The sequence below is a fragment of the Giraffa tippelskirchi genome, chromosome 12, assembly GCF_054371585.1.
Source record: "Giraffa tippelskirchi isolate mGirTip1 chromosome 12, T2T-mGirTip1v1.2.pri, whole genome shotgun sequence".
NCBI lineage: Eukaryota > Metazoa > Chordata > Mammalia > Artiodactyla > Giraffidae > Giraffa > Giraffa tippelskirchi.
Window position 1 is genome coordinate 32,955,315 of NC_137286.1, and position 19,174 is coordinate 32,974,488.

The window sequence follows — 19,174 nt, forward strand, 5'->3', positions numbered from 1 at the left end:
ACAGGCCAGAGAGGTAACGGGGTCCAGACCATGGAGGTCCTGTAGGTCCTTTGTAGTCAAAGTCCACTATGAGGACTTTGACTCTTCACTCATGGAAGAGCCACTACAGTGACATTTAAGCAGGGTCTCTCTCTGCTATGCTGTGAATGGGCTGTGTGGAGACAGACGGGGAGTCTGAGAGGAGGCTGGTACAGAGATCAAGGCCGAGATATCAGCGGCAGGTCCGGGGGGGATAACAACGAGGAGGGGGCAGTCAGTTTCAGGATATATTTTGGAGATAGAGCTGATGAGCTTTTCCTGTTGAATTGGATGTGGGGTGTAAGAGAAAGAGAGGGGTCAGGCATGACAGGAAAGGGCTATGTCCTGTGCGGCTGAAAGGGTGAAGTCACCATAAGCTGAGAGGGGAAGTCTGTGGGTTTAGTAAGAAAGGTAAAAAGTTCAGGTCACTGAGAAGGGTCTGAGGGGCAGCAAGGGAACCCAGGAGACCGCGGGGTCTGCAGAGCCTTCTAGAGGTGGGGGCAGGGCACTAGGCAGGGCCTGCAAGAGGGGGCCCGTGGGTGGGGTAGGCGGGCATGCTCACACTGGGAAGACTGTGAGTGAGCGAGGGGTGTGAGGAGGCGGCAGGAGGCGAAAGGTAGCTCAGCTCCGCCGGCGGCCTCCTGCAGCTCCGCCCCGGCTACTTCTGGGTAGTTTGCTCAATTGAACAAACACACTTGCCCTCCTCTGAGTCTGGAACTGTCACCCAGAGTAGCGAGGCCATCGCTGCCCTTGGAGGCCTCTCCCAGTCTGGTGGGGGCAGCAGATGGGCGCTGGGAGAGGAAGGAGGGAGGGGCACCTGGTGGTGGCAGAGGAGGGCTAGCGGGTAGGCTTTGGGGCCTCAAGACTGTACCCCTTATAAGGGTATGTGTGTGTCTGTGTAGCAAGAATTCCAGGGCAAGGGCGCTATGGGGTCAGAGGTCAGGGGCAGAAAATGCCAGTTGTGCTAGAAGCTGCCTCCTGATCCTTAGGGCTGAGAGCTCTGGAAGGCCAGGTTAAGGTCAGACCACAGAAGGCCTTGGCCGCCACCCTGAGAAATCTGACCTTGATTCTGTAGGTGATGGGGAGCCACGGAAGGTTCTGGGCTAGGCTCAGTGACCATCCTAGCTCCTTTGCCTGGACTGTATTGCCCTTCACGGTGGGCCACAGTGAGTCCTGCAGAACCTTGCCTGCCTGCTTGTCACCCAGGTGTGGTACCAACAGTTTAATGTCCTGGTTATTAGACGATCATTTCCTAGAACCCCGAGCTGCCAGCTCCTGCCCCGGAGGTCCTCCCAGCCCATCCTTATTCCAGCCCATGCTCTCTGAGCTTCCTGCTCTCCCCACTGAGGGGCTGCTCTGGAGTCGGACCGCTCAGGCCAAAACATCCCTTTCTGTACATATTTCATAACCCACTGACCAGTTCCTGCTGGACATTGTTTATCCTCCAGCCCCAAGCTCGAGAGATTAGAGCTCTTTGGCATTCCATTTGCCTTCAGCTGCTTCATGTGAGCAGGAGGCTGGGGAGAAGGATTTCAAAGGAGACGAGGTTTATGGAACTCACAGGAAAGAGGAAGCCAAGAGGAGAACAGGTGAGGTGTAGGCACGCGGAGGGATTGTAACCTCAGACCCTCCGCTCTGGGCGGCCGCCAGGAACCACTGAGCAGGAGGGAACAGATTCCTCCTGAAGCAGGAAGGATTTAGGTCAGACGGTGGGAGAATTTCCTGGCAGCTAGAGTATCGTCTGCAGAGGCTGTGAGAGGTCCTGGGCTCTTGCCCAAAGCTGGGGAATGGCCTGAATAGCTCCTGAAAAATATTTTAATCTCCAAGTGTTTATGGAGCCATCAAACCTGCTCTCAAGGGACGGTTACTCTAATCTCCCCGTCATCCACGTGGGGAAACGGAGCCTAAAGAAGGGCCGGGACCTGGAACACGAGGCGTGGGGTGAGATGGCAGATATCGCCTGCTGGACTCTCTCCCACCAGAAGGCCCCAGCTGCGTCCTGCCAGGGAGCGGGAAGACAGTGCTCAGCCTTCCACAGGCTGGTGTGGGGGCCAGCCGGCACCTCCAGGCCCAGCCCGGGTGAGGCGGGAGGACAGCAGACCCCCGCCTGGGGCAGTGTGAAGGGGCCCTGGGTCCCACAGAGAGGAAGCCCCAGAGGCAGAGCGGGAACGCTGAATGTTGGCGCTTGTGCCTCCACTCTGTGTCCTCTCAGCCCTGGAGGGTCCAACGGGGCCCCTAAGGCCAAAGGACTTCCTCTAGACCAGAGGCTGCCTGCAGAATGGCCTTGGGACCCGGTTCACTCACACCCAGCCCCTCCCCAGCCGAGTAGCCTAGCTTTGGTCACCCCAAAGGTGACCCCAAGGGCCTTCGCCCTCTGACTCCGTGTCCTCCCAACCCTAGTCCAGACTGTGCAGCCTGAACCCCCCACAGGGGGTCAGCCCCAGGCTCCCGGCCCTGAGTGAGCTGGAGGACAGTCAGTCTGTGTTAACGAAAGCAGTGAGGCCTAGACGGGGGCCAGGCCGGCCCAGAGCATCGCAGAAGGCCTGTGACAGTAGGGTAAGAAGTCAGACTCCTGCCTACCTCCTGGACAAGGACGGCAGGACACTGAAGGTGACCAGGCCTCCCTGGGTAGCCTCAGCAAGCCCATCGCCCAGCCTTTGAGGGGTCAACCCCATCCCCAGGAGACTGGCTAGATCGGTCATGGAGGGTATAAACTGTGGAATCGTACTCACAATGACAAGCAATGAACTTGACATATCTTAAAAGTTAACACTGACCGGAAGTCAAGAAACGGAATGAGACCCATAAGACAATATCATTCATATACCTCATGGATACGTACCCACTTCCAATTTTATACAGAGACACAGATGTTCAAAGACATGTCTAAGGGTCAGGGTAAGGATGAAGGTTAAAAAAACTTAATTATGAGAACGGCCTTGCACAAACCAGTGATAATGGTTGCTCTGAAATGAGAATTCAGTTCTCTGCATTTATAAAAACAAGTGTCTCCAGAAAAACTTCCCACTACACTATTTTATAATGTCTCCAGTGCCAGGTCCACAGGCTGGCTGACTCCATACATTCTGCATAAGAGATCCCAGCCCCTGCCCCCCCACAAAATTACATCCCATGACTGATGGTTCTCCCTGCCTTCTGATGACCCAATGACCATGATCTTTCTTTTAAAATGCACATTTCTTAGGATGATAGGGAAGAGAGGTGAGCACAAGTCTGGTTGGAACTGGACTTTAATCAACATGGGCCACTCTGTCTGGAGGGCCTGGATGCACCCCACAAGCCAGAGGTAACAAACCAGTACCCCTACCCCTACATCCACAAGCACCCACTCAAGCCTTCCCTCAGCCCCCTTCCAACGTCACACAGCCCACCCACATACCCAGGCCCCTGTGGAGAGGCTGAGAGCCCAAGCCTGCAGGCCTGGCTGCTGATGGAATGCCTCCTGGGAGAGCAGCAGAGAAGGAGGCATTGTTCCTTCCTGGGAAAACATACCAGCTGAGGGAGGGGGCCTGCTGTTCCAGAGACCTCAGTGGAGGATTTTAAGGGGGGTTAGGGGGACCCAGCCTAGACTCTGTCTTTTCCAGTAGCTTCCCCCAGGGCAATGAAGGTGTGACAGAGGAGGAGAGCGTACCAGGGGGAGCCAGTTAGGGGAGTCACAGGACCCCCGTGATGGTCAGAGATGCAGAACAAAGAACATAAAATAATGATCAGGGTAATTCCATTTAAGTTCTAGAAAAGGCATAATTGATCTAAAGTGATTAAAAAGCAGATCAGTGGTTATCTGGGGAGGAGGGAGGGAGAATTTACTGAGAAGGGGCAGGGAGGAACTTTTAGGAATGATGGAAACAGACCATAGCATGATTGTGGTGGCTCTAACACCCTGTGTACATTTGTCAAAGCTTATCTAACTGTATGCCTAAAATCTGTGTGTTTGACTCTGTGTAAATTATAACTTTAAAAAAAATCAGTTTTATAAAAAGAAGAAATAACAAGTAAAATCCTAGAAGGAGAGGTTGGGACCTGGAAGCTCTCCTGGGGCTTCCTTGACTTGCTGTGTGACTGTGGGCAAATTCATTGCCCTCTCTGAGCCTCCCTTCCCTCCAGCACCACTGTGTGCCATGGTTTCCTGAGGGAGACAGGGTGAGGAGCACGCTTGTGGATGAGTGGAACAGTGAAGTATGAAGCCACTGGTCATTAAAGAAGCTTGCCTGACAGAGACTGACAGCTGAAGAGTCAGTCAGCCCTGAAGCATGCTGAGGGGGTGAGTGGGGCCTGAGCCCTGCCCTCAGGGAGTACAGTCTGGAGGGGAGTAGACACAGGTAAATATGATGAAATCTTGTAGCGAGGCAGAAGTGTGAGCAGCTTGGAATGTCACTGCCAATCAGATAAGACTCCCTAGAGCAGGAGGCACCTGCATGAACCTGAGGTTCCTCAACAGTAAGAGGAAAATGGTCATCTTTGGCTCAGCCTAGGACCAGGACCAAGGTTAAGTGTGTGGCCAGGATCAGAATTCAGTATGTGATCAGAGTCAAGGCACAGTCAGAGGCCAGGAGTGGCACCAGCCCCGAGTACCCCCAGCCTCTTAGCTCGCTCTTCCAGCTTCCCTGGACTGAGAGGAAGGGTCGGGCCAGACAGCTTTGTAGAGTCATCTGTGCAGTGTTTATTGAAACTGGGCCTGGGGTGGGGGTGGTAGGCTGTGTGGTGCCAAATGTGGGTCTCATGCAGCTTCAGGCCCAGCTGACCCACCACCACATGTTGCTGAGGGGAAAGGCTCTTTGAAAATAGGAAGGGAGCCATTCCTGGCCATTCACCCTCCTCTCCCCCACCCACAAGCTTCTATGGACCAGAGAGTGAGAAACAGCTTGATACAGAGGTGGCCCTTGCTTTCAGGGCCTGACCCTCCCTGGGGAAATGACTGCAAGCATTCCTAGGGGCTTGAGTAACAGGGCTGAGGCTGGCCAAGACAGCCCCCATCAGCCAGGAGCCACCTCATGCTCACCCACCCTTGTGCTCCATGCTTCCTCTTCATTCCAAGCAGGTGAGATCACACTGGCTGCTCCTGCCTGAGGCCCGGGCCCTAGGCGGGCAGGGTAAGGTCTAGGAGCCCCAGAGATGTGTTTGTGAGGGGTGACAGGCAGGCCAACACCTCTGCGAAAGGCTCAGAAGCCAGCGTCCCCCTCTTCTGTCTCATCTTCTGGACCTGCAAGCTGACAAGAGGGTTTTGGCAGCAAGAAGAAGGAGCTAGAAGCCTGTCCGTATGACTCAAGCCCCCTCATCGTGCCTGCCCCCCAGAAAACAGAGGGCTTGAAAGCTAAGAAGAGCTTACAGCTTCATTTTATCATTTATCTGCCAGAAGCCCTGCAGCCTGAGAGGGGAGGGGACGTGGAGGCCCAGGCCCATTCGCCTTTAAGCTGGTGGCTGAGCTGGGTTGGAGCCCAGGGGTCTGGAGTCCCCCTGCGCACCTCCTACCCCACCCCTTCCACACACCCAACATCAAGATCTTTCCTTCTTTATTCCGTGTGGCTAGGGTCTGGATACCTGAGTTCTGCTTCTGCTTAGTCCTAATAACTCACTGGGATGAAGTTATGTATGGGGGTGGGGGTGGGGAGCAGAATGGACAGACCCTTGCCTGCAGCCTGACTGGAGGAACAAGTGATCCGGGGACTGGACCAGACTCCAGACTTCCCCTGGGCACTGGGCCCCAGGCCTTCCTCAGACTGGAGGCCAGAGGCTGCAGACGGTCCACTCTGGGGGCCAATGACAGGATGAATGGAAGCCTGAGCAAGGTGGGCTGGGCGCCCAAGCCGAGAATCCTGCCCTGTCAGCAGCCTGCTCCAGGAACGTTTTTCCTGTGAGCCCATCCCTTCCTGGCCACCCTCACTTCTGCCAACCGCCATTCACCTGGCTCTGCCCAGGAGCCTTCTGGGACCCGCTGAGGGCCGGAAGCCCAGGGCTCGCTCCTGGCAGTTCATGAAGATGCCAGCTGCAGGGGAGAGAGGAGCAGAGAGTGTCTCGGGGCTGGTGCCCTGGGAAATAAGGACACCAAGGGGAGTGTCTGCGTCAGGAAATTGCTTGGTTCACCCGGTCCTGCCCCCAGGCCCTTGCTCACGCTACGCCCCCTGCCGAGAGCACTCTTCTGTCTTCTCCGGTTCTCCAAATCCACCTCCCAGTCTCCCCAGTCCTGCTGGAGTCCCCACTCTCCCAGGAGGCTCAGTGGTCCCCACAACTTGGGGTTCCAGAGCCCCTGCTCCCTGACCTCCCTGACCCCACACCTGAGCCTGGAGAGAATGGTTCATGTCACACACCTCGCTCACACGCATATTAGGAGGCTTCCAGGAGGAGGTGACAGCCAGTGTAGAGAACTGAGAATGACCAAGGACATTTGGGGTTGGGGAGGTCTCTCGGCTTTAACCCTGACCCTCCTCAATGCCAAGCTATTGCTCCCTCCTCTCTCTCTTTCCCCCTCCTCACTCCAGGTCTCCCTGACTTGGTCCCAGACCCCAACTACGTGCAAGCGTCCACTTACGTCCAGAGAGCCCACCTGTACTCCCTGCGCTGTGCTGCGGAGGAGAAGTGCCTGGCCAGGTAAGGACATAAAGTGTGGACAGTCGTCGGGAGTCACCCAGAGCCTGCCTGCAGGCTGCACCACCCTGGCCTGCTCATTGGTGGGCCTTGTCTGCCCCCAGGGTATCAGGTGGGGAAGGGAATGGGGAGATCCAGCTTTTATGTATACATCACCCTGCAGGGAACTTAATGACATTTCATCTTCACATCCACTAGTGATAAAGAACCTGCCTGCCAATGCAGGAGACAAAAGAGATACAGGTTCTATCCCTGGGTTAGGAAGATCCCTTGGAAAAGGAAATGGCAACTCACTCCAGTATTCTTGCCTGGAGAATCCCATGGATAGAGGAACCTGGTGGGCTACAGTCCATGGGCTTGCAGAGTCAGACATGACTGAGCAACTTAGGACACAACTTCACACCAGCCCCAAAGGGTCTGTGTTGCCCCATCAGTAACTGAGGAGCAGTGAGAGGAACTGAAAGCCTCAGATCTGAACTGCATCATGAGAAGGTCCCAGGCAAGTCTTCTAGCTGCCGTCAGGACAGAGGGCAGGATTATGGAGCCATCTCCACAGAGGACAGGTGGAGGCTGGCCAGAAGGGGCCAAGGGCACAAGTGACAATGAGGCCTCCGTTGTGTGTTACACTAGAGAGAGGGGAAGGTCATCAGTTTACTTGAACCCAGGAGGTGAGCACAGCCAACTCTCCATTATACCTGGGTGATTCTGCCTCTTGCAGAGCTTGCTTCTCAGTTTACTGACAGCGAAAGTTCTGGTCAAACATGTATTTGTTGAGGACATCTCCCCGTGCTAAAAAACAACTAGTTAAAGATTACATTGACTTACTTCTTTTGTTTACATCCCTATATATTGAAAGCACCTATTTTTCTTAATTATTTGCTTTTTTAAAGCAGTTGAACTCTCCTTTCACTTCTGCCTATCTGGGAAGCCCTTGGGGATCTCAGCGTTTTCTCATTGAGGGAACCTCTCATTCACTGCCACTCAGAGTTGCTGACCACACACTGTTATCTCTCTGTAACGAGATGAGGGGCTTGCACTGGAATGTCACTCAATTCGCCACTTCCTTCATCGAGAAAGTCTTGCTTCAAAAAAAGAAGTATCAGCTGAACTAGACAGTGTGATCAGTGATGTGTAGCTGATTTACATGTTGGTAAAAGTTTCTTATCTCCTTACAGACTGGCCACAGACAGTGTGAGAGCTGGCAGAGGTCCAGGGACCACATGTGAGTCCCCTCAGCTGGCCTGCCCACTCAGGTCTCGTACCTGGGGACAGAGCATCATAGTACTGCTCTTACTACAGTGCCTTCAGAGAACAGGAGCTCAGTCTCCATGGCTGTCCACTGAGGCTGAGTTTTGAGGAGTCTGAGTCAAAACCAAACTGTTACTCCATCTTCATGGAACATCCCGTGTGCCCACACCTGGGCCCCCAGGCGGGCTGGGGAGGACGCAGCCGGGGCTCTGTCCGAGGGCTCTTTTGATCTAGCTGGAGAAGGTAGCCGCTCACCCAGACCCAAGCGACAGGGAGTGGAGGAGAGCTGGAAGGGGTGGTTGGCAGGCTGGAGCTGTGCGAGGCCAGAGGCGGGGGAGGTTGGCAGGGGCTGAGGCTTCCGCAGAGGCTGGGCGGGGGATACAGACCTAGAAAATGCAGCAGGACCGACGCCCTGGAGCGGCAGGGCCCTCGGAGATGGCCGAAAGCGTGGGCCGCAGACCGGTGCCAGTTCACAGACAGCAGGCAGGACTCAGACGAGGGAAGGGACTCGCTCCAAGTCTCACCGCGGGTTTGTGGCCAAGCTGGGCCTAGAACCCAGACCCTAATGGGTTCCCACGGTGTGCTGAGCCCAACAGAAGGGCGGGATTTAGCTGAACAGAGGGAAGGAGGATGTTCTATTCCAGCGCAGACAGATACAAATTCCAAGCCTCCCTCAGACAAGGCCAAGGGACTTACATCCTGGCAGACAGAAGCCTGCAGCGCCTGGTGTCCAGACATCTTCTCACAGAGAGCTAATCCCCATGACTGGCCACCTCCTGCCTCTGGCCTCAGGGCCCAACCCTTAATGATTGCTAGGGAAGTGCCCCTGAGGCTGGCCAAGACAGCTGTCCGCAGTCAGCTGAAGAAGGGGAAGCCTGCAGTCAGCCCTTTTTGCTACCTACAGGGGGTGTGGACATGTGCCCCCTCACTGCTGCCCTCTAGTTTTCTCTCTTTTCCCTTCCCTCCTCACAAGGCCCATCTCAGTTGGCAACTGGGGGACAGCAAGTGAATTGTGAGCAGGCAGTCTGCAACCAGTGCTCCCCCAACGAAACAGGTCAGGTAGCTGGCCCTGAAGCCACACAATCAGGGAGAGGAGGCCTACTCACACAGGCCCGGTTCAGGGTGTGTGTGGTATCAGGGCGTGTTGGAGGCAGTGCTGTTAGATCTCCCAGGCAGTCAAGATCCCTCTAAGTGGAGCAATCCCAGCAGACTTCCTGGAGGAGAAGACCTGAGTTGGGGCTAAGAGGCTGGTTGGGTTCTGGGTCAAGTGAACAGAACAGATAAAAGTACAGATCAGTGAAAGAGTTAACTGTTTAGGAAACAGTATTTGAAGCTAGAACCCAGGGTGTAGGGGGAGGGGGAAAGTCAGAATCTTCTGGACAAAGCTGTTTTTTTTTTAAAGGCCCTCCAGAGATTTTGATATGCCCCCACGCTCAGTTGTGTCTTACTCTTTGCGACCCCATAGACTGTAGCCCACCAGGCTCCTCTGTCCCTGGGATTCTCCAGGCAAGAATACTGGAGTGGGTAGCCATTCCCTTCTCCAGAGCATCTTCCCAACCCATGGATCAAACCCGGGTCTCCGGCATTACAGGCAGATTCTTTACCATCTGAGCCACCACGCTCAGGGATTGTCCCCAGCTAAGAGTGATAAGCAGGCATCAGGGACCCTCAGAGGGTCATTATCAGGCCCTGCTTTAGAGCGTCCCCACCAGCAGCTTCCAGCCACACGGCAGAGGGGAGGGGGCGGCCAGCAGAGAGGAGCGGAGGCCTGAGCCTTGGCTGCAACGCAGGGGTCAGATGTGAGAACCTTCGGGGACAAGACGGCCGGCGCGGGGTGTCTCGGGTGGGTACCTAAGCCCCCTCTGGTCTCCCCACCTGTCCCCACAGCACAGCCTACGCGCCCGAGGCTACCGACTATGACGTGCGCGTGCTGCTGCGTTTCCCCCAGCGTGTGAAGAACCAGGGCACAGCGGACTTCCTCCCGAACCGGCCGCGGCACACCTGGGAGTGGCACAGCTGCCACCAGTGAGCGGCTGCCCCTCTCTGGGCCCGGACCCTGCACCCCACGAGTGCTCTAGGAGGGGCAGTGCTGGGGGGAGGGCCCCGTGAGGTGTTTGCTGCCAAGAATCCATCACTGGGACAAGGACTTTTCAGCGGAGACTTAGCAAAAGCTGGGCTGGAAGGTGGGACATAGAAGGATCGGTCTGGATAGGAGATGGAAGTGTCTAGAATGCAGGGCATCACCCAAGGGAGGCCAGTATTCATAGGAACCCAGGGAGGAGTGAGGGTCCTGAGGAGGTGCCCTCCTAGGGTGCCTGGCTAGGTGGAGACGCCAGAGATGCTGCCTGTGGGACACAAGAGCCCAGGCTGGTCAGGAGGCAGGGTCACCTGGGCCATCTCGGGAGGGGAGTGGGCCGGGCAGGGCCGACTAGGCCCTCTTCTCCCGCTTCGTCTCCCACCCCAGGCACTACCACAGCATGGACGAGTTCAGCCACTATGACCTGTTGGATGCAGCCACAGGCAAGAAGGTGGCCGAGGGCCACAAAGCCAGCTTCTGCCTGGAGGACAGCACCTGTGACTTTGGCAACCTCAAGCGCTATGCCTGCACCTCTCACACACAGGTCAGGTCAGGTTGGGCTGGAGAGGCGGGACCGGGCTCTGGAGGATGGGGCAGAGCTGCCTGGAGATGGGAGGCTGGGTCACCCTGAAGATGGGCTAGTGCCAAGGCTCCTGGCCACGCAGCTCCTCAAGAGTGCGGGTCTTCTCACCAGTCCTGAGGCCACCACAGGGCTCCTCAGGGCCCACCCTGCACCTCCATTTCCAGGGGTGTCCACTCATGGAAAGAAAAGGAACATTCCAAAGAAGTTTAGATGGCTTGATGTTCCATTTGCCTAGCTGGGCCCCCAAATCCATCTTTCTGTCCAGAGAGTGTCCATCTATCCTGCCTATCTGTCTCTCTGTCCATTCGTCTCTCCCGGGCATCCCCCCACTTCATTTCACCCCTCCTTCTGGCTATTACATCTCTCATTGCTCTGGTCCATCTGCCCAGTGGGCCTAGTACAGGGCAGAGCCATGCTGAGCAGCTACCTGGGGCGGGGCCCAGGGTCAGGACGAAGCACAGAGCAAGGAGGCCCCAGGCTGCTGAAGTGGGCATGGGGTGGCTCTCTGAGGAGTGCACAGCACCCCAACCTCTGCTCCTGTCCCCTCTCCTAGGGCCTGAGCCCAGGCTGCTATGACACATACAACGCAGACATCGATTGCCAGTGGATTGACATCACCGATGTACAGCCCGGGAACTACATCCTCAAGGTAAGGCCCCTGGAGGCACTCCTCCAGCCTGATGTCCCCACCTCTGACATAAGCTGCACATTCTGGGTGTACACCCTCTGGGTGTTAGATCTCACAGGCAATCAAGAGTACTCTAAATGGGGCAATCACGGTAGACTTCCTGCAGGAGGGGACCTGAGTGGGTCTAGGTGGCTGGGTGGATTCTGGGTCAAGTGAACAGAAGTGAAAGAGTTAAGTCTGTTTGGGAAGCAGTATTTGAAGCTGGAACCCAGGGTGTAGGGGGAAGGGGAGGCCAGTATCTCTAGGCTAAGGCTCCTTCACACTTCTGTTGCTCTGCAACTAATGATGTCCCCTGAGGTCTGCACTTTGCATCTGAAGATCTTAGTCTCAGGCAGACCCAGCTTCTTCCCATAAAAACGCCAAGGAAACTGCAGCCCAGGTGTGGTAATGCTGGAGGAGGGGGTGACTCTCTTCCCTAAGTGACAGAGGACTTGGAGAGCCATGTAGTCCATCCCCCTGTATGTGGGCAGGGCAGGCTCTGTGCCATCTGGGAGAGGACACTGCCCTTCCCTGAGACACAGCTCCTCACAGGACCCCCTGCAAAGCCAAGGGCTTTATCCCCTCTGGCCTGAACCCCTCCTCCATGTCCGATCACCCCAATGCCCCTTGGTTGGGGGCACAAGTAGAAAAGCACGTCAGGGGCACAGAACCCAGCGTGGTGCCTCCATGCAGGCTGGGCAGGGGCCAGGTCATCACAACCTCACCTGCGGAAGCCAAATCTTAGCCTCTTTCTTGCAGGTGCAAAGCCGGGGCAGGGCTCACTCTACTGGGCTCCTTGGGCTCTTCTCTACTCTGGAGTAAAGGAAGAGCAGAGAAGGTGGGCCTGGGAAGCAGTTTTAACTGCACAAAGATGGGCTGCGAGGCAGCTGCGTTCAGAACCCAGCAACCCAGAAGCTGTTGGTTGCAGCCCTGTCCTGAGCACCTCTCACTGGGCTTGTTGAGGCCTCTGTTCAGTCTCACCCAAGGGCCAGCATTGTTCAGGGTATCTTTTTTCTTCCCTCATTCATCCACTCAACAAACTCACACAAAAGCCTTTCTGAGTTCTAGGTTCCAAGGATTCAGGACATGTAATGCCCAGTTCCTGCCTCTGAAAATGTAACTTAAATACAACATCACTGCATCTCTTCTTAAATGTTCTGCAGATAAGGCTGGGTGTGGCCTAACCCAATGAAGCCCTCCCCTCTCCAACATTTTAAAGATTTCTTTGTGTCCCAACAGCTCCTCTTCAGCCAGGTTATGCTTGGGTCATCATCTCAGTTGAGTGTCAGGCACCTTGGGCTCCAGGCCAGAAGATGCCATCTGGCATCAGACAGGCCATCAACAGATCATCTAGATGGGCACGCATGGTAAAAGGGTCCAGGCCTCATAGTGAGACCAGGCATGGGGTCCCTGCTTAGCCCCTCACTCACTGCTGGGTTCCCTGGGGCAGTGGCTCTGAACGCCCTGTGCCGGGCCCCCTGTCCTGAGCTCTGACTGAGGAAGCCTTCTGTCTTCCAAGAAGGGTGATCTGATGATGCTTTCTCTGACTATGAGCTGTCTCTTCCTTCCCTTCTCTGTGTCTCTGCATCTTCTCCCATCTCTGCATCAGTGCGTCTCTTGGTCTGGCGTGGTCTTCCTCCATCTCCTTGTCTCCCTCTCTTTTGTCTCCTCTGTGTCTGCCCATCTGCCTCCCCACCTTCCTTGGTGACCGAAGCTCAGCCCCCTGATCAGATCCCTTTCCATCTGTTCCCTTCCTTTTTCAGGTGCATGTGAACCCAAAGTACATCGTTTTGGAGTCTGACTTCACCAACAATGTAGTGAGATGCAACATCCACTATACAGGTCGCTACGTTTCTGCAACAAACTGCAAAATTGTCCAGTAAGTGTTCGCCCACCTCTCTCCCTGCCCCAGCCCTTCTCCTACTCGAGGAGCAGGCAGGGCCACCTGAAACACAGAGGATACCTTTCCTGTGGGTCACCTTGATGGCCACACACGGCTGCAGCTGGACCAGCCCACAGGCTGGGCAAGAGGAGGCTCGTCTGTGCCCACCCCAAGCCCAGTGCTCAGAATGGAGGTGGCGCTCGGGCCGCGGGCGCTGATCTAGGGCGTGGCCCCCCATCTCTCAACTGGAGACTAGTAGGAGGCAGCGAGGAGGTGCAGGGCTCTGCAGGCCTCGTTCTGTGACTCCCTCACTCTGTGACCTCAGGCAGCTCACCTCACCTCTCTGAACTTTTTTCTCTTCGACACTTCCCAGGCAGGCATGAGAGGTGGATTGAAAGGCCTGACAGATGTCTCTGCATGTTCCAGCACCCTTCACACTGGTGCTCAGTGAATGGCAGCTGTGTGAGCCTTAGTGTCCCTGTAAGGTGGATTGAATGAAGCAGTCCCAGGTTAGAAGGGATTCTGGCTGGAGTCACTTCTAATCGGTCATCAGCCCCTGGGCCCCGTTGTGGAGGGGGCTGATAAACTCTGTGCCCAGACCTTCAGCATGTGGCTCCTCAGCTGCCTGGGCTGGCTGTCCTCAGCCTCTCTCCTGATTCCTCACGTGAAGTACTTTGCCGAGGGACTACCTGCTTACAAACTCATTAAGAAATGCAGTCGCACTCTGTGAATTTTAAATGCACGATCAGGTCAAAGCAACTCTCTTCCATTTGAAAAATAAAGAAAAAAAGAATAGTCTTCTAGAGCTGTAGTCCATCAGCTAAGGGACAACTGGCAGGGATTCCAAGGCCCAGAGAAGCATTTTTCCCCAAACATGCATGCTTATTAATGGTTCACAGATATGAGAGGCTTAGCGTATCACCAGGGTCAGGGCTCAGAGTGTGACCCGGATTAGGGCTCAGTGTGTGACCAGGATTAAGGCTCAGCACGTGACCAGGGTCAGGGCTTGGTATGTGAGGGCTCCACGTGTGTTTACAGATAGCCCCTTCACCCTTGGCTGCTACCACTAAGCTAACTGTTCACAGCCCCCCACCGCACTGTGAGAACAGTAGCCTCTGGTTCAATTCAGAGATTCTGTTCCTCATTAGTGGGATTAGATCAGAATTATCCAGGTCACGGGGTGACCTGGGAACGACCGACTCCTGCCCCATCCCTGGCAACCTAGCCCTTTGGCAGGCCTGGGTTTCCAGCACCTTCTTGCTCCTCAGGTCTTGTCTCTTTCCACCATTAAAAGTCCAGGGATCACCTAAACAGTAGATGTTTTCTGGGAAGCAGTTGAGGGAAGGAGTAGCAGGGGCGGGCGGGAGGGAGGCAGAAGCCACACAAGAGGAAAGGGGGCTGAGCAGGGAACAAGGGAGGCAGGGAGCCCACACGCCTTCTTGTCGCTCCTGCTGCCGGGGAGGGAGCATCCAAACAGCCCCCTATTTTCCGGGAGGCGCCATGAGTTGGGCCCCTGAGCAGGGTGGACAGAGCAGCTGCCCCACACCCTCCGCAGCTCCCCCGGGGCCTGCGGGCACCAGGAATGCCGAGGCCCTTCTTTCCGAGCCCTTTACATAAGTGCTTGGAGAGGCTCAGGTCTCATTAGCGAGTCTCCGCGACCCTGACCGCAGGCAGGCGGCTGGGCCAGCACACAGGAAGCTGGACGGAGCGTTCCCAGAAAGGCCACGGGACTGACGCCTGTGGGTTTCAATCATGTTTCTGAAGGGGAAAAAGGAGGCCTTTTTTTTTTTTTCCGAAAGTACTGAGTTAGAGAAGCAATAAGAAAGTATTTCCAGACAGTAGCAGCTCTGCTAATGGCCTAGAAAACAGTCTGGAGCTCAGAGCATGGAGCAGTGTGCTGCCCAGACCGCGCCCTGGGTGGGAGCCCATGAAACCCCTCTTCTTAGAGCTGGGGGTGCAAGGCCCCTTTCCCTGAGCCCCGATGACTGAGGGGAGTGGAGGGGAAGTGCTCAGCTGGGGAGGTGCCGGTGGGGGGGTGCCTGGCTGACAGTCGAGTGAGGTCTCCCTGCCCCTCAGCCTGCCGCTGACCTGCTCTCTTTCTTTCCTTAGGTCCTGATCCCGGGGAGGTGTATACAGCCTGCCCACCTTCCCACCTCCCAAAGCAGGCCCTGCTCCCCAGGCAGCCTCCCACCAGGATGAGCCCAGCCGAGGGGCCCAGCCCCCACTCACAGGCAGGGGCAGCTGGACGCGAGGGAGCATCCTTCCCTGCCCGCCTCAGGGAGCGAACGGGGACCGAAACCACGGGGACTCCGGATGCCAGGCCCCACTGTGTACTTAACTCTCCCCTACCACGTTATTTTGTTGGTTGTTGGTTTTTATTTTTTTATTTTGGCCATACCACAGAGTAAGATTGCCCAGGCCTGGGCTGAATAAAACAAGGTTTTTCTACTCCGTGGTTTTCTGCATGTGGCCTGCCGGCCGGGATGACCAGAACTAGGTTGGGCTCAGGGGACATGCTTGGGCTCCATCCTTCGCAGCAGAATGTGGAAAGGGCAGCCACCACCCTGTCAGGACCACAGCTTGACCGAGAGGGCCTCGAGCCCCCAGTGGAAGCCACATAGGGTCTCTCGGCGCCAAGCCCGCTGCACGGGGAGAGGCCCACAACACGCTGGGGGATGGACCCCAAGCATCTCATCCTCCACCAGCTCTCACCCAGTCACCCCCTCCACCAGCCACCTGCCCCTTTCTTGCATATTGAGCGCCTCCTGAATGCCCAGCCTATGGTGGAACTGAGCGCACATTAGAGTCAGAGACAGTTCCTGCTCACAGGGGCCGGAGGGGGTTCACCCCCTCATTGTGAAAACATTGCCTACCTAGTGAGACAGCCTCTGGGGGCAGTGGTGGAGCTCAGCAAGGGAAGAGAGAAGAGGTTACCTGGCAGAGGCTGATGGAGGTGGTGGCCCTTTCGCTCCTGTCCTGGCAGCGGTACCCTGAGCTCCTGGACCCTGGATCTGGGCCAGAAGAAGCAGAGGAAGGCACTTCCCCTGTTCCTTCTCCTCCCACAAGCCCTCAGAACACCTTTGCACCCACCTGCCTCCTGCCAGCTCCCTTCCTTCCCAGGGCAGTGACAGTAGTGACAAAGGGAAAGAAACTTGGTCCAAGAGCCAGGGGCTGTGAGTTCCAGGGCCTGCTCACTGGCTGTGTGACTTTGGGCAAGGCCTGCAACACCTCTGGGCCTCAGTTTCCCCATCAGTAAAATGGGAATGCTCTCCTGCCTGGCCCACATGTGGCATGGAGAGCTGGTGAGCTACTCCTGCAGGTCAGCCGCAGGGTGTTAGACCACGCCTCCGGGTCATTGTGGTCTCCCCCGCCTACTGCACTCAGAGTCCTCGAAGGAGAAGGAGGTCCCCTGTTTGGCTCTCACACTGGTCATGCCTCAGGACCCCGGAGCAAGTAGGCGCTCCGACGGGGTGGAGAGGCGGTCTTCCTGGAGCCATGCTGTGCTTCCAGAAGGCCCTGGCCCCAGGCCACTGGAGCCCTTGAGCCATTCACTAGCCCAGGCAGAAGATGGAGTGGAATGCAGCTGCAGCTCCTCTCACCTTCCCTCACTGAGTCTTGCTAGGGTTCGACTGTTTCCCGACTCAGGGTGAGGGCTGTGGCCTTGCCGCTCTCCATCTAGGGCTGTACAGCAGGACAGAGAAGGGGTGCAGGCAGAAGCCTGCCTTCCAGGGGTCCCATTCTGCCACAACCTGTACCCCTGTGTGCCTCAGAGACTCTGTCCTGATTCCAGCCCCACGCCTCTCCTTTCTAGGTGCCCCCAGGAGGGCAAGGAGGGTTCAGACAAGGTCACCAAATTCCAGACTGTCAGAAGGTCCCAAGAGGTAGAGTCAAGAGTCCCCAGTTGCCAGGTCAGAAAGCTGAAGCCTAGAGGAGGAGACTGTCTGAGGCCACAGGCTTCAGCCGATGCTCAAGGGAGGCTCCTGGGGAGGCTCAGTGCTCCTGGGGGACTGGGGGGCTGCAGGAGCTAGAGGGTGGGGATGAGCGAAACTGCGGCAGGAGGAGCAGAAGGGGAGGAGGCACAAACCACCTTCAAGCCTGAACCAAAAAAAGGTTATTCCTTGGAAGCTGCCTTCCAAGAAAACAGTGTGGGGCTTGCTGGGTGGTGAGGGGCTGGTGCCAAACAGGTTCCCTCTTGGTCCACAGCCCCTTGGCATAGCCTATGTGCCAAGCCCCTCCCCTCTGCTTTGGAAGTCCCTCAGCACCTGCACTGGCCCCACACCTGATCCCGCCCCTGGGGCCAGCCTCCTGAGGAAGGTTCCTGCTTGTCCTGCTGCTTCAGACTGAGTGAGGTTAACAACACCTGCCCTTCCAGCTCGGGGCAGGGCGGTCACTCCCCAGCTCCCACCAAGCATCTCCCCTTCATAGTCAAGATACCAAGGCCCCCTTGGCCACCCTCCAAGACCTGTGAGCCCTGCTGGTCATGCCCAGGGATGGTCCCAATACAGCTACTCCTCACTGTGGCCAAGTTGGGTACACACACAACTACAGCCTTTGTTGGGATGCCCCACCTCCCCATAAACTCCTTGCTGTCCCCCAGACTGAGTCCTACAGGCAGTGCCCGCGGGCAGGGTGAGCACCAGCCAGCTAAGGAGAATGAGAGGCACTGCCCACACCCCAGAAACTTCACTGGGGAATCACAAGGATTCAGGTCAACAGAGCAGCCAGGACTCGGAACCCAAGGGCACACCTGACACACATCACCCTGGAAATTACAGCAGAACTTTCTAGGAGTGAGAAAGTCCTAAAAGAGCTTCAACAGAGAAACTCAAGGTATGGAAGTCAGAGGAAGCAGGTGTGGATTTTGGTTCCCATTTGCCCTAGCTAAGTGAAATCATTCTTTAAAAAAAAAAAAATTTAATTTAATCCACCTTGAGCCCCTGGTTACCAGGTGGGAAATTCAATGTCCTGAGTCATTTTACTCTCATCCTAGAAGCCTCAAAAGGTCCAGAACATCCGAGAGGGGCCCTGTGGTCTTCAGTCCCCTCTAGTCATTGCATGCAGGCTTGATGAATGAACCCTCGAGGGCAGGTGTCTCTGCTTCCTGCAAAGCCTGGGCGCAAGGACACCACACAGCATGTCCCTTGAGGTTCATACATCCTCAGGACATCACCAGGAGCAGGAAATGTCCTTGCTACTAGCAGAGCCACAGGCTCCCATCTCCCGAGTCTGGGGGAAGCTGTCTTGCCTGTTTTCCTCTGCCTTCTTCTACCACAACCTCCGTAACTCCTCCCTCCTTTCCTCTTCCCATTGGGGACAATCTTCCATCACCCCAGGACTTCCCGGTGGCTCAGACAGTAAAGTGTCTGCCTAAAATGCAGGAGACCCGGGGGTTCTATCGCTGGATGGGGAAGATCCCCTAGAGAAGGAAATGGCAACCCACTCCAGTACTCTTACCTGGAAAATCCCATGGACGGAGGATCCTGGTAGGCTACAGTCCAGGGGGTTGCAAAGAGTCAGACACGACTGAGCGATTTCACTTTCTTTCTTTCCATCACTCCACAGTGTGCCTCGGCTCACAGAAGCCCCCTCAGGTCTGGACCTTGAGGTGGGGGCAGCACAAGTACCTCCCAGGGTGGAGAGAGAAAAGGACCCAGCAGGAGAAGACCACTAATGATGATGGTGATGACGTTTAACTTCCTGAACTGTTAGCCACTGACAACGGTGCCAGCAGAAGTCTGAGAGTGTTAGTCGCTCAGTCGTGTCAAACTCTTTGCGACCTCATGGACTGTAGTCCACAAGGCTCCTCTCTCCATGGAATTCTCCAGGCAAGAATACTGGAGTGGGTTGCCATTTCCTTCTCCAGGGGATCTTCCTGACCCAGGGATCGAACCCAGGTCTCCTGCATTGCAGGCAGATTCTTTACCATCTGAGCCACCAGGGAAGCCCTAGCCATGCGCCAGGCTCTGCCATAAATGCTATACAAAAGTTATCCTATTTAATCCTCACAATGACCCTATGAAGAAAGCACTGTTATTATTCCCATTTAGGAGACGGGGAAGCTGAGGCCTAGAGAATCATATGACTTGCCCCAGTTCC

The 19,174-nt window shown here is 55.9% G+C and overlaps 1 protein-coding gene across 4 annotated transcripts in view; it reads left to right on the forward strand.

Moving 5' to 3' along the window:
* Positions 1–15,526, forward strand: part of LOXL1 (lysyl oxidase like 1) — a 25,840-nt gene extending 10,314 nt beyond the window's left edge. Inside the window, exons 2-9 of one of the 4 annotated variants that reach the window (XR_014071671.1) lie at positions 1,515–1,607; positions 6,516–6,624; positions 9,757–9,894; positions 10,334–10,490; positions 11,083–11,178; positions 11,956–12,034; positions 12,960–13,075; positions 15,188–15,526. Coding sequence is in view for 2 of the 4 variants with exons in the window: in XM_081551460.1 (XP_081407586.1) it covers positions 1,515–1,607; positions 6,516–6,624; positions 9,757–9,894; positions 10,334–10,490; positions 11,083–11,178; positions 12,960–13,075; positions 15,188–15,194 (716 nt within the window). In the remaining 2 variants the exon portion in view is untranslated. The remainder of the gene's footprint in view (positions 1–1,514; positions 1,608–6,515; positions 6,625–9,756; positions 9,895–10,333; positions 10,491–11,082; positions 11,179–11,955; positions 12,035–12,959; positions 13,076–15,187) is intronic. The other 3 variants (XR_014071672.1, XM_081551460.1, XM_081551461.1) reach the window with 3 other exon arrangements.
* Positions 15,527–19,174: the final 3,648 nt, after the last annotated feature.